Here is a 14,306-nt window from a genome sequence, read left to right as displayed (position 1 = left end):
CCGAAGTAGACCCTGAGATGTAGACAGTCGGTATCATCCGGCAAGAAGAACAATTTGAGGTTGTTGTGGTCAAGTACAAATGAACTGATAGCACCAACTGCGACAAAAGCTGATACGGCCTCAATCGTTGCCGATCTTGCGCTCTTCCTCTGCACTGTGTCCACTTCCAGGTCGGCACGCATATCTCCTGTCTTTCGTATTTCGCAAAATGGGCAAGGGGACCGAGTGGCAGCGAAACAAAGTCCGAGTGTTCCAGCTGTGGCTCTCCCAGGTGTTGCAGTTTCCTTGGCTTCACTACAACATGCCACAACGGTGTGTCTTTGAAGGTAAGTTTTGCTGTCAAACAGCATCTTGGAAATATGTCGCAGATCAGTAGTGGAAATCTGTTGCTTCAGACACGCGTATTGAAACCGTGGCATGACCCGCTGAAGGTGCACGTGTTGATGTTTGTTTCCGATACAGGTTTACGAGCGTGGTGTATGCAGCGGGGAGGATATGGAGCGCCTTTTCCGCGTGAAGTCGCCGAGCTCTCCGAGATGCTGACACGCTTGGGTGTGGAGCATAAGGCGTTCGTTCAGGTTCCCGGCTCCCCGTATGAGCTCGATATTCTGCTCCGGTCGCGGGGCGCCCAGCATACTGGTACAGCAATTGCATGCCGATGACTCGTACAATCACCATAACTGGGGAAGCTTTCCTCAGGGTTGTTGACGGTCGCCAGAGTTCATCCGTGAAACGCCCTCATTGCGTCATTTGCTGGTTCAACGAGATCCGTAGGCAATACCTGATTTCGAGGCTGTTGTGACGCTTGAAGTGACAGCTTGCCATTCAGCGGGCGAGATATTGATGGCGGGGGCGCTTCAGTGAAACACGTTTATTTCCGTGGGTGCCAGTGCTCCATGTTCACGGCAATGATGTGCGTTTTTTCTGTTTCGCAGTCATCATGGTGACGAACGAGTGCGCTCCGAACACGTTTGCACCTGTCGGAGGCAGTAGATTGCAAGAGGCCCACTTGGCGCTGGCTGGTTACTCTCAAATTCTGTTCCTTCATCAGCCGACGTGGAACTCACTTCGATCTGAGGAGTGCCGAGTACGGTTCGTCGCGATTCTCCTACAGCGACTCTGTCGTGGACTACACCTGGCGGTAGATGGCACGGCATTTGAGAGGGCCACGGCAGAAGCGCAGGATACGCGCAATGTGGTTGCAGCAGACAAAAAATTGGCCTCCTCTGATGATGGGAAGATCTGCTCATAGTCCTGCTTGTCGATACGCAAGTGAAGGATTATGTGGCGGTAACTCGGTGCGGGTACTGGACGAGTCAATAACTGCGCAGTTCGTTTGTCGTTTATTAGTTGTATGAGCGGGGAATGGCAATCCGTGTTTTTACGTGACCGGACTTGTTAATTCAATTACTCATGGTCAAAGATGAGCGTCCCTGGTTATGTGAGGCTGTTTCGGCTGCCTGGTACAAAACACATAGCCGCCAATTACTTTGGCCTCTCATCGGTTTCTGCCCCGGCAGTATGTGTCAGATTGCCGTAGAAGATCGCATGTTATGAAATACAAACTGCCTCGGATGGTGACCAGATTGTCCAGTATCATCGCTTGCTGAAGTTCTGCACGCTGTTGTCGGAGAACAAACAAGAACAACTACGCCTGTGCTCATACTCGACTGGGTAAATGAAGGTGGACGGCTTTCAAATGTTGGCTATACTATAGGGTTGCCAGTGGAGCTGCGGTGTACAGCCCCCCTAGTAGCCTTCATCATTGACAACATCCTAAGCAGCTCCCGATATGGTTTACGTAGAAAAGGTGTCCATTCCTTCGAGCCACACAACACGGTTTCACGCGTACTGTAATTCGCTAGTACAGCAGCAACGCTAAAACCGATACTGTGACATCGCACTGATAAGGTAATGGCATGGAAGCGGCGCGGAGTTGGAGTGGCACCCCAAGGCGAAATGCGTGTGTCATATTCGACTGACCGATAGAAGGAATGCACGGGCTTGCAGGAAGGAGGGTCAGCATTGCCAAAACGCTAACGCCAGAAAGCAGTGAACCTTTTCGCCACTGCAGTTCCAAGGCTAGTACCCGTCGTCAACGGGGTAGCCGGTCTCATTGAGTCATCCGCGCACAGCCGATAAAGATGCCGGAGGTTTGGAGACATCAGATGTTACTATTTTTGAGACTCTGCTACTTGATCTTTCACGTCCGAACACAACCCCTGCAACCTACCACGGTACTGTAGTGGTGCTCTCACCGCCTCCCCTTGCCCTTTCCATACACACATGTGGCCCGGTAGTAACCGCACGGCGGGTTAAACTGGGTTACAGATATGCCTCGATAGTCACGAAAAACGGGAGGTACCGGCGTTGGCCCTGGATGTCCGTCGGGGTATGCTCCGCGAGCTTTGCGATATTCCTGCATGCAGTCTGTCTCCGTGCCTTGACCAGAGCGCCTGAATTGATTAAATGTCTCTCTCTTCTTGTCAAAAAATTAGATTGTTGAATGTCGCTAGACAGGATGCCAAAAGACGGAGAGAGCGTCAACGAACCCGTGTTCTCTGTAGTTGGGTTGCCGCATGCATTTTGCGACCATGTGGCATGCCTTCGTCGTATTTAGTGTGTCAGCGGCAATACTCATCTATTTTTGCGGTCATCTGAATGTGAACCCGATTTGTGAATAGCCTTTTTTTGCTGTCTGCCCATATCTGCACCTGCGTTGCCCGTTTTTTTCGTGAGTTGCGACACCAGACTAAACACCCAAAGTGGGCGTCTGTCGGGTACACAGCACGGCGGTGCAAAAACACTGTAAGCAGTTGACGCCTTGCCCCGTTTATTTTTCTTGAGTGTGCATAATCAGTATTATGAAGGACCTAAATATTGCCAACAGAGATTTATTTCGTGGAAGACGCTGTACCGGTGTCATATGGTAAGCGCGAAAGCATGCCGGCGGAAGGCAGCTGGAAGTTAACAGCTATGCACAGAATGTTTTAGGTTTCGTTTGAATTTTTGATATCTCAGTACGTCCAAAACAAAGGGATCATGAAAGCAAACGCGGTCAATACTTTTTTTTCCCGTGGCAAGGAGATGTAACAAAGAAAAATAAACCCTTCGTCTCTCACCATCGGGACAAATAAGCCCAGGGATCCGAAGTGAACTTCAGAACATCAATGTCATTTGTTTCTTCTTATCACCCGGTTCTTTCCCCGTTGGCGTAGAGGCCCGTCCACCGTGGGTCTTTCTGAGAAACGGAAGTGATGGAAGATGATCTCATATCAATGGAAAACGGCGTCTCAACCTCAGCCCACTCCTCGAGGCTTCGGTGTCAGAGGAGCCCACGGTACGTGGACATGTCTGAGCACGACGCCGACGCTGTTACAATTAAGGCTCTGAATACTCGTCCCTACTTTCAAGCACTTCGGACTATACGTTCTCAGTTGGCTGTACAGAGTACGGCCGGATGTCTGGCACAGTCACCACAGTCGCACATGCGACAGAACTTCGTGGATGGAAGCACGAAGGAAGATGAATGTATGGAAGACGGATATGCTTGCGACGTTTTCGCTAATCTTCGAGATGACACAGCTGATATCTCGACGCCATGTGGTCCATCTGTGCGCACAGCGGAGGGACGTGTCCCCACTATGCAGTATCAAACCAACAGCAGCGAAGAGGCCACGCATCGCATAACCTCTTCACACAAGGGTCTGGTGGAAAGGCTTCATAGGGCATCCGTTTCTGATAGCGTGGCAAACGCTGATCTGTCCATTGCAGACGACGACGGCAGCCATGACGCTGGATGGGATCCTCTTGCGAGATTGACCAAGCGGAGGGAAGAGCTCCTTCTTATGCATTCTCGACGCTTCACAGAGGAACAAAGGGAGGAAAAAAGGAAGACAAGGGAATACGACCGATGACATGAAGTACCTCAGTTGAACGTATTCTTCATCCCAATATGGCTTGTCGTTAATTACTGCTTGCAAGCCAGAATTATCAGATGCAGTGTCACTTCAGAGTGTCTTTCAATTAGACTGCGCTGAGGACGAAAACCCTTGTTCTGTAGACACCACACATCGGCTAAATTTCTCGCCTTCTTGTGCGGCTGATCCCTGGGGCTCGACCACAGGAACTCCTTTAGATATACCGTATGGTGTGCCACATGTCACACAGGAGAATAAGTTGCAAGCGTGCAATGTAGGCGGCGGGATTGTTATTGACGATATTTGAATCGAAGGCGCGTCATGCAGAGCCTGTCATATTCAGGACAACAGTGGACCATTCTTTTAGCTGGGACAGATGCAACACCGTCCGGCGTAGTAGACTCGGAATAAGGCTCTGGAAGCCTGGAACATCTGGCGGATTGATCGTGTCTTCCACGGTTTTATGCATACAGTCACTCAGACCACAGATCGACTACATGACCTTCATACCTTGCGCCAATGACTGTGCCCACCTCTTCATCCCCGAGTGGCCTTGGCATGATACAAGTAACGAAGGGAACCTGTAAAAACATGCAAAAACTATAATCAATGTGGAAGTTTTATGCCATATTCACATAATGTTGATAAAATAACCGCTTTACAAAACGATACATAATATCAACCTCCTCAAATGTGCAATTTTCACTTGACGTCTTCGACAACCGCCGTTCACCGTCTTGTGACTGAAATCCCGACCTTTATCGCAGGCATAGAGATTCGTATCTCCCCGGTCTAGCTCCTGAGAGTGCCTGGTTTTCCCCTCATTTCACGATGATAATCTCCGACCAATTACGCATCAGGGCCACCTCGTGCAAGACGGCACGAGATGTACGTATGCATAGCAACTCGATGGCTCCACGAGAATTTTCAGCTGTGCCTGTAAGCCACAACAGAGTTGCCCCGTACCGTCTTCCCAGCAAGAGTCGCCCAGTGTTTTCCGCATCTGACGATGTACTGTCAGCCTCCAGATTCCGCGATGGACAGTGTCATTCTTCCACCGAGATGTTGAGATGGTGGGGCAGCTGACAGCGATTGCACTTCACATTTGGTAGGAGCAGATTGCACTCCTGATACGATGGTTGTTCGCCTTACACATTTAATTGGGACACACTTGTCCGCTGCTACATGATTGTCTCTACTATATTAAAAGAAATGCTTTTGGGGAGGCGTATACTACTCTACGATTGCCTCGGATCCATTAACTATGGCGTTTATCAGTGCGCCTAAGGGCATCCAGACTGAGACGCTATCGGCGCTGTCACAGGTCAGCTGTCCACGTCGTCCACGTCGACAATTGCATTATTGCTACTAAACAGAAAGGGCATAATACCCTGACCTTCCTCTGCCTACACAAATACCCTCACGGGATTGTAGCATTAATATAGCCGGACGAGTGGTGTAAGACAAAACCCATGCATTGGGGTGACATGTTGCGAATTACGTTTTTATATATACGCGAGAAGTCTCTCTATCTTCCTCTCTATATCTACACGGATTCTGAAAAATTAACAAGTATGTGTTAAAGGGATATTGACTCGGAAACGTATAATAGACTTAATTAGACATTATATACACAGCGTGCGATGGTTTTTCAAAAATGCAATATCGTAAGAGAGTCAACCGCTTTGACGCCGGAAAGGTATCTAAAGGAACCGAAATCAAAGGGAGTACATGTTAGAGCACTACTTCCTTTAGCCATTGTATTACACGGTTGTATTGTCCTTTACGTGTATTAATATATATTTAATTAACGTCCTCATTATTTCAAAACCACTCGCAGGTCGCTAAAAACCGTCAGCAAATTGAGCCGTTTTCACCGAGAGGTGCGGACGATTGATGACAATGAAGGCATTCCACCATTCTGACTGACCACAGCATTTTCTACTTCTGCGCTCGATATCTCCAACCGCAGCCACCTTCTACGACGACGCTGAAGCAGCAGCGAGCCAAAGCACATGACTAAACCGAGAGCGACGCTGGTAGGGAGCCGCGACTGCGACAGCCAGCAAACAGCTCTTGCAAAGCAGTTTGGCTCATGAGAGAACAAGAGTAAGGCATCAAGACATTCGCTTCCGTTTATAGTGATCAGGTGCCATTATACAGTGGATGGCAGGTACAGTGAGTCTGCACCGGTTGATACAGACACAATTACACATGTACAACCATATATATTAGTAAATTATGAATCTCGAAGCACGCCAAACTGTTTTCCACACATGCACGATAATGAAGATATCTCTTTCGATTGTCTCTACGACTGGATGCGGGTGAAACAGAACGACTTGAGTGATGTTAGCTTCAACAGGTGCTTCTATTCGAGGGGACTCAAGAAGTCGGCTAACACATTCTCAGTCGGACTCACTTGGCGTGTAACCTAGACGCCCTTACACCACATTATCGGCTGACCAGATCTCTGGTTTCATCTTTTACGTCGCCTTCCTTGTTTTCTGCCGTTCGGCGAGGCGCCGTGTTCTTGCTAGCAGTAGTATCACTTCAGCGAGCACATCTTTGTGCTGTTCTTTTGAGTACATCACTGCATGATTTTCCCTGGTCCTGAGTTACTCCGGTCTCCACTGAACAGATTTCCTTCCGCTGTCCGGTTGCCCGTCACATTACTCGTTTGATGTATGTCACCTGCCATATCCTTCCGGAGGCATAGGAAAACGACCTTTCCAACCATGTCTCCTACCCACCCCATACGCCTTCTGTTTCTTTGACGTGTGCTGTGCAATTCATCCAATGCCCAGAGACTTCTCTGAATGGTGTAATCTGTTTGTTGCATTCAAGCTTCTCCAAGGGGTGATTCATGGACTTTTGGTTTCTCAAGACAATATCCAGGGACTGAAATTAACAATATTCGTCTTCTATCTATTAATCAGAACTATTTATTGGAAAATGTGGTTAGCGCACTGATGACGCACTCTCAAGCTTGCGCTCCTTGCAGATAGTTCCCCCCCCCCGTCAATACCTTTGAGTTTCACCCTTGGGCACTCGATCATGCCTGATATGGTCGACGACAAACACTATACATACTCTTGATTGGTCGAATGGTGTTGCATACTTTTCGTTCGAGAGGAATACGTTCTTTCGGTTTCCCTCTCTAAGGGTATCCTTTAATCCTTTCCTAAGCCGCCTTGCCTCGCTGCCTTTATACAATGGCGGGGCGGCAGGCATCACTTTCGCGTTCTCGACAGCTTGTCTCCTGGTGGTGCTAGTCGGCCAGAAACTCAGTGCCTGCGGAGAGAGGCGGATCAGCGACGGCTCCACATTTGGCATTGAGCGTAGAGTACTAGGACAGAGGTAACGTATCCAGCTCCACTCAGCGACCGCGCTGGCGCCCAGGACAACGACTCACCGGGTACCTCAGGAAAAGGCGAACCAGCTGGAGAACGCATCATATTCTGTGGACAAGGTGATCCAACCCCACGGCGACTGCTGCCACAGCAGGTGCCTTAGGTACAAGATTGGAAGATCAATTCATGTTATATTTCCGAAATGGTGCGGGGGGTTTATGCATATCGGAATAGTTGCGTTTCGTTGACCGATAGGCAACTTCGTGATGGCTGCTGCCTATTAGAACTCGCTTCTTGACAAAAAAAAATTCATTCCAGTACTTTTGCCAGAGCCTAGAATTGAATGCATCATGTCATTATACGGCTGTCAAGTTGCTGGACCACCGCGTACAGGGAAGCCCTCTGCTTCACGGTCGTAGTTGCCACGGGTAGAGAATGAAACTGCTCCTACGTACGATAAGAAACATCAATCGCTGTTCCATCTTGATCGTTTGGAGGATACCCTTCAAAACAGAGGGCCCTTCGTTGCGATCTCAAGTGTTGGCGGCTGGTTCAGGCGGATATCTTGGGCTCATCGGGGATATAGTCGTCTCCCTGGGAAACGCGTAACGGGAGACCAAATAAGAGCGAAAATCATATCCCCTATGTTGGGTGCAGCGACTTTGCTGTACAGCCTTGTGAGCCACAGGGGAGTCACAGGCTAGATAGGCGTTAAACTCACTGTCTACGTAAGAAACGCTTCTTGACATTTATTCCAGGAACTCTGGTTACCATCGCTAGGTTTCGGCAACGCCGGAAGTCAGAGCAACCCCTATCTCGACGATGGAAACAGGTTGTCGTCTACAAACAAACGCCACCATCGGCAGACCTGAACCTTGCACACCTACATCCTGTAGACGCGCCTGTGGGTAGCCCTGTAGTGCCAGCCGATTCGCTCAGCATTTTCCCTGCTGGGTACGGTACCGGAGATTAATTAGGCTTGCTTGCGGCAGGCTGACGCTGTCCGTGGTGTGTCATTAGAATGTTTTAAGGGACCCCCCCTTGTCTCTGCGTTGGATACCACCTCACCTCATGGCGATTTTTCGTAACCATCCTGAAATTGCCCAGACGCTCAGGGACAGAAAAGCTTATCAAGGTGTCTATTAACGGGGTGCTTGTGTAAGGGCGCAGTGCAGAGGCCCGGTGGACTTCACCATCCTGGAACCAAAATCTCTTTGATGCCACTGCAGAGAAGCGTTCTCGACATCTACGTATCAGCTTGCCGGAAGGACTCCTGTGTAGACAGATTCGTTAAACCGGTGCTGGTTGGCGCGACACTTGAGTTCGTGTAGGTCGGTAAGGAATTGGTTTGTCAGGGCCCGAACGTTCCGGGTTTCTCCTTGTCCGCTCCACATGATTGGGTAACGACATGGACAGTGCGACGGATGCTGACACGCCCAGAAAGCAGCGCAGCAGACGCATACAGGTTTTTTGCGTTTTTCGTCCTACGCACATGACACAGAAGCCATCAGACATTTGAAATCGCCACCTCTGATTTAAGGCTAGCCTCGCACTCCAGGTTCTTGCCCTTCTCCAGAAGCCCAAGCGGTGCTTTGAATTGCACTTTTGATGCAGAGGGTCCCCAATTATGGTAATGCTCCAACGGGGGCAGCGGTCAAAGGAGGTTCTGGAATATTGAAGCAATTTGTGTTACCAGACTCTTTGTGGTCATGGGCCTCATGTCACCACATCTGGCTCTTAGCTTATCTAGCAACGATCCCTCAGGCGGACGCTGGACAAAATGGTCATTGCATTTATGTACCTCCGTTAATTTTATGAACGAAAATTTGACGACGGTATTTTTGCCTTTCTTATGCGGTTCATTCAAAGATAGTGCTACATGGTATTTGTTGTGACACCACTTAATCCGGCAGGCCATACTGTGAGATTGAGACACATCTTGCCAAGATCTGTCCACACGGCCAGTGAAACACAAATTGAAGTGGACATGCTTCTGCATAGCAGTGGCAACACCGTGAGCTACGCAGCCAGACAACGCAGAGCTGATCAGTAAATTGGTATGAACCGAACTGCGTTGTCGAATTGTGGCACACATATAGAGTGGATAGAGTGAGTTTTCTGAAGGACGACATATAGAAGCAGTGAGTAGCGGGTCACTGCAGTGAGTCTCCAGCCGACCCAGAACCAGTCTGCGCTCAAACACATGACTGCCGAAGCCCATCACACGTACCAGGTATCGCCAGAAAATCCAACAGCGCTAATCCCTCAAGTACATTATACCTTTCCAACAGGAGGCGCGTTACAAAGAGGCGTCACCGTGCAAGACAAAATTTCTACGCCGGAAGCCGACGGGCGCTGGGACGTTGAAGGGGCTCAGTTGCCGAAAACCAGAAGCTGATAATTCTCGTGTATACCTCCGCACGATTTTCCAAGCCGCTGGGAGAAAAAATGGAAGGAAAGTCGTATGAAGGTGCCGCAGCGAATTCAGCACTAACCAGCTACGGATTGAGAGATGGGGCTATGACAGCGAAGCTGGCTTAGGTCCACGATCGGCTCTCTTGCTCGCTCACACCTAATGATGAATGGCGCCGGAAGTTCAAAGCTGCATTTTAAAACGATGGGGAGGTCTCTGTCGGACAACCCTCGTGGAGGCTCGCAGTTGTCTAGATGGAGAAATTGAATAAGGAGAAAGGACGAGACTGCATCGCTAAAGGAAATCTCGCCAGCGCTTAGTAGGCTTTTTTCTCAAGACGGTGTTCAGGGCGGCCTCGCTTTTCCCAGAAAGGGTGTACGGGACGTTTTGAATCATTGCATTCTTGTTGTGCTTTCTTTTCAAACACGCTGCTGGACTGTTTAGGAGACCCCGGGTTTGCTGCGACTGCTCTGATCAGCTTGAACTTGCTGGATCAAAAAGCTGTTTTCATATGTCCTTTGTACATTTGCATTCGGCTGAGATGCAATAGCAAAATGTTTCACTGACGCGGCGTCCCCGTGTGGTGCTACACTTTCTTGCGACAATATTCTGGCGGAGCAGTCACCTGTGCCATGTTAACCTGTACGGATTCAACCGTTCACAGGAAGGCCAGGCTCTGGCTTTTCGTGTTGTCGCGAGCATCCCGGGGCCATGACGAGTTTCCGCCACCGGTGCTAACGAAAACTGCAGGTACAATCCTGTCCGCTTATGTATATGTATTTCCGCAGGCGGAGGGGGGACGACCGGCACCACAGAATCGGTGACACTTTCGGGCTTGAGCGGCTTGTCTAGGATCTGCGGTTGCGGGGACGAGCGTTGTCGTCATAGTGGAGGACGAGCACGCAGTAAGCTTGATCAAAAAGATGAGTGGCTAAGTGGCCGAGATATCTTGAAAGGCCAACCGAGCGGAGAACGTGTTTGTAATTGCAAACCGTGTGCCGGGCGTGACGCGTATTTCTGCACCTACGAGAGGTTATAAAATCGACGTGGAACCACGGAGCATACGGACTCAAAATCCGGAACAAAGTTAACAGTTACCTTGGACACCGAGCGGCCACTAACGTTCATAAAGCAATGTCAGAAGGCTCGTCGATGGAAGAGAAAGACTGCTGTTTCTCTAGCATATGGACACTGCGAGCCCAAGCGTCGGTTGTTCTTTGATGCCGTGCAAAGCGGCTCGTTGCCGGTAAATGTGATTGGAGAGTGTCCGGGCTGCGGTGGCGGAATCCAGCGTGAAGGCTAGGGGCGCGCTTACGAGGGCGTAATCGCGCCTAGCCTTTGATTCCGCGGCACCTGGGGAAATGTGAATTTCGTGGATACACTGGGGGCCGAGGTGGGCAGCATCCTAGCAGGTCGTTAGCATACTGCGCGCACCGAATTGGAGTCGTCGATTTTTCCCAGGATAAGTCGAGAAGGTTGCCCGTGCGAATCTGCTAATTTACCGAGGATGGGCTTTTGGACGTACAGGGATGAATGTCGCCTGCTTCGCGAAAAGAATGATATATCCCGAGCCCCCACCAGGACAGCGGCGGTCATGGCTGCACCCCGCTAAGGGGCGTTTCCGATATCGTGCCTACCGGCGGAGAAAGGTGAAGCGACACAAAAGAGCAACACGCAGCGAAGCGCCTCTGCAGACCCATCGCGGTAGGAGACGTCGCGGCGTCACAACAAGCGTTTGACGGAAAACAACCGCCAGCACTATGGCAGCAGGCTCAACCCACCCCCGTTTCTGCTGTTCGGCACTTTACTAACGTGATTGCCGTTGGAATGCCGTAATCGGGGCCCCTGTCGGCGCGAGTGGCACGCTACGAGAAAGGAGCTTTCTCCCTTCGCGCCACTGACCTCCTGCATCACCAGTAATTGCAGATGCAAATGTGGGTGTCAGGCATCCGCAGTGTCGCTTCCGAGTCGCGCGGTTGTGAGGCGTTCGGCGGGGAATGTCGCGGGTTTTCAAACGCGTCGAAGTCGAAAGTCGGACGCCTGGCTGTGTCGCATCATAGGCCGTCGAAAGAAAGCGCGGGCTACATTCAGCCAGTTGGGCTCTACCACTGCAGTATTATTCGCTGGGTAAGGGAACCTCACGTGCGCTGGGAGACGTGATCCGGCACTTGCTCGGTTGCAGTCGACTGACACGCTCTGAACAAGACAAAGGTTTTGTGCCCCCGTTACACAATTGTTCTAGCCGGCGGACTGCTTCGCGGGGAAAGGCCTCCCAGCTAATCCCACGGTGCCTCGCTCGAAGCCATCGTCTTGGGCTTTGATGGGAGCGTCCGGCAGGCTGCGTCGCTGACCTGGTGCTTATCCTGAAAAGATCTTTTTGATGCGTGGGATGGTGCGCCAGCCAGAGGCTACACACTCGTTCGCGCCACCCATAAGGAAACCGCTAATCCCTGCGTCGAGGATAATATCTTTTGGCGTGCGCTTATTCAAGGGGGCGGCTTGTCCAGTTGTAGCACGATGCTGCCGGGGCCGCCTAATCACCCGCGGACGCGTCCTTCGGTGGATAACTCCGTGTTCGAATATCCGCGACCCTCCCCCGCCGCGGTGTGGCGCCCGACCCTTTTTTTTGTTGTCGAAGAAATAGACGAATCTTTTTTCTATGATGTACGAGTCGAAAGCAATACCCGCTTTACCCGCTGGTGTTTCAACATCTACGCGAGCGAGACGCCTACGCGGTGGGCTGCGAAACCGCAGGAGCGCTGTCCGCAGGCGCGATGCTCGAAAGCTGGCACACTGCGCTGTAATTACTTGCCACGGGCGGGCGATTCAAGAAGACCCTGAATTCGTTTTTCTGCATGGAATCCCGCTACTGTTGTCACATTCAATTGTAACGCGGCAACACCGAACCGCAGCACGGTGCGCCGCGATATATGAACGCTGCCGCTGTACGAAGAGCGGACGCCGGAGCCTCGAGATATAGAAGGCTAATCAGTGCTCGACAGGTCCGGTCGACACAGCACCACGTGGGACGAAGTTTGTCCCTACGGCTTTTTCTTAGACAGTTGCTCGCCGCCGAACAGACTTCTCTGGTGCTCTCTTCTCGAGAATCGTCAGGCAGTTCTTTCTCGGCAGGCAACCGATGCAGGCTTAAGCTAGACGGTTTTGGTGATAGCCGAAAGAAAGTCTATGCATCAAGAATGGTAATTGAGGAGAAGGTGTGCAAAGGCCTCGTCGATCGCTCTCGCCGACCGCTCTCAAGGCACCTTTTGCTAGCTGCAGCCTGTTATCATGGTGAGAGTGCAATTGATGGACGAGAGTCGTGTGCCTTTCCGGCCTTTTTCCCTGCCATGCGATATGATAACGGACATACGCTGGCGTGTGGTACAACGTGTGGCACCCTTCCAGGCGGAGGCGCTGATACGAAACGCATTCCGCCTACATTTGACACCGGACTCAACTGTTTCTTCCCGGCGAGCGGGTTGTGGCGGCCCTATTCCTCCGTACCACGGAATACTTCTCCGCGTCTTTCGCTGATACGCCCCAAACCGATTTCGCGTCCTGGTCTTTTCAGCTGATCCCTTGCCTTTGGGGAAGGAGACCTTTTTAGGCCATATTTCTTTGCGTGACCGATAGGACGCCTTGACAGCGAGACAGCTCTGCCAGAACACCGTGCGTTAGGGCGCGTTTTCCACCGTTACACCCAGCTGCCTGACGAAGTCACCTTCGCCCAGATGAGGCAGCGCCCAGTGCCTCGGACACCGCTGCCCGATCTTGCGGTGCCCGACTACGCCGCTGCTCGCTGCACTGTACCGAACCAAAGTGTCAGTTATAAAGCAGAGTAACTGCACACACTTAATTGGCTGGTGACATGCAGCCAGCGGTTCAGTTTCTCATTCCCAGACAGCTACCTAGTGAGGAAGTCGCTCGGGCAGCCTTCGGTTCATTCGGTGTGCCGGTGTGCCATCGGATCACAGGCTAGAGCGACCGTCAATTGCGAAGTACGTAAGGCGCTTCCGTCGTCTCGATATACAATAAGATCACAACAGTAGGACGGTGAGCAGTCACTCTGTTCCATTAGCACGATTTTCATGTTCCAGTGTCGCGCTTCTTTGTCCGCTCCAAGCAGGGAGCGAACAGCCTCACCGAGAAGAACATTGTTATGTAAACTAGTGACGTATAGCAGACGAGTTTGCACTGTTTCCACACAACCCAGTATGATGACGAGATATACCAGTATATATGGTTAGCCTTCTATCCTACAGCAGTGTTTGTCCGCTACGATTGAGCCGTGTGTTGTTCGGATCCAGGATCCAATTTGGGGAGAACGCCAACAGCCGCTACGCGAAAATATGGTGATAGGTGCGCGTGATATCGAATGAGAAAAAGCCAAGAGGAGCGAAGGTAGAAATGAATATTCAAGCAATGGCTGCTGCTATCCGGTGACAGGCTACGCCAAGCCAAAGCGACACACTCGGCCTCCGCCTACCTTCTTTGCGTGGGCGACGCAGGGCATTTCATGGTTGACCAGGAAGAGGTCCCAGTCGAGCTCCCATACCGCCTCACATCGTTCTTATGGTTTGGGAAACACAGGTACGATACGCAGGGCTCTCACCCGTTGCA

General features: G+C 51.0%; 1 protein-coding gene across 1 annotated transcript; it reads left to right on the top strand.

Moving 5' to 3' along the window:
- Window positions 1-208: 208 nt before the first annotated feature.
- NCLIV_000580 (conserved hypothetical protein) lies at window positions 209-1,252 on the top strand (the record flags this gene model as incomplete). The annotated part of the gene is made up of 2 exons (XM_003879546.1): window positions 209-326; window positions 936-1,252. 2 exons carry the CDS (start codon window positions 209-211, stop codon window positions 1,250-1,252), a joined length of 435 nt encoding a protein of 144 aa, XP_003879595.1.
- Window positions 1,253-14,306: the final 13,054 nt, after the last annotated feature.

The sequence above is a fragment of the Neospora caninum genome, chromosome Ia (genome assembly GCF_000208865.1).
Source record: "Neospora caninum Liverpool complete genome, chromosome Ia".
NCBI lineage: Eukaryota > Apicomplexa > Conoidasida > Eucoccidiorida > Sarcocystidae > Neospora > Neospora caninum.
The sequence above is the reverse complement of the archived record's forward strand: the minus strand, read 5'-3'. Positions and strand labels throughout refer to the sequence as shown.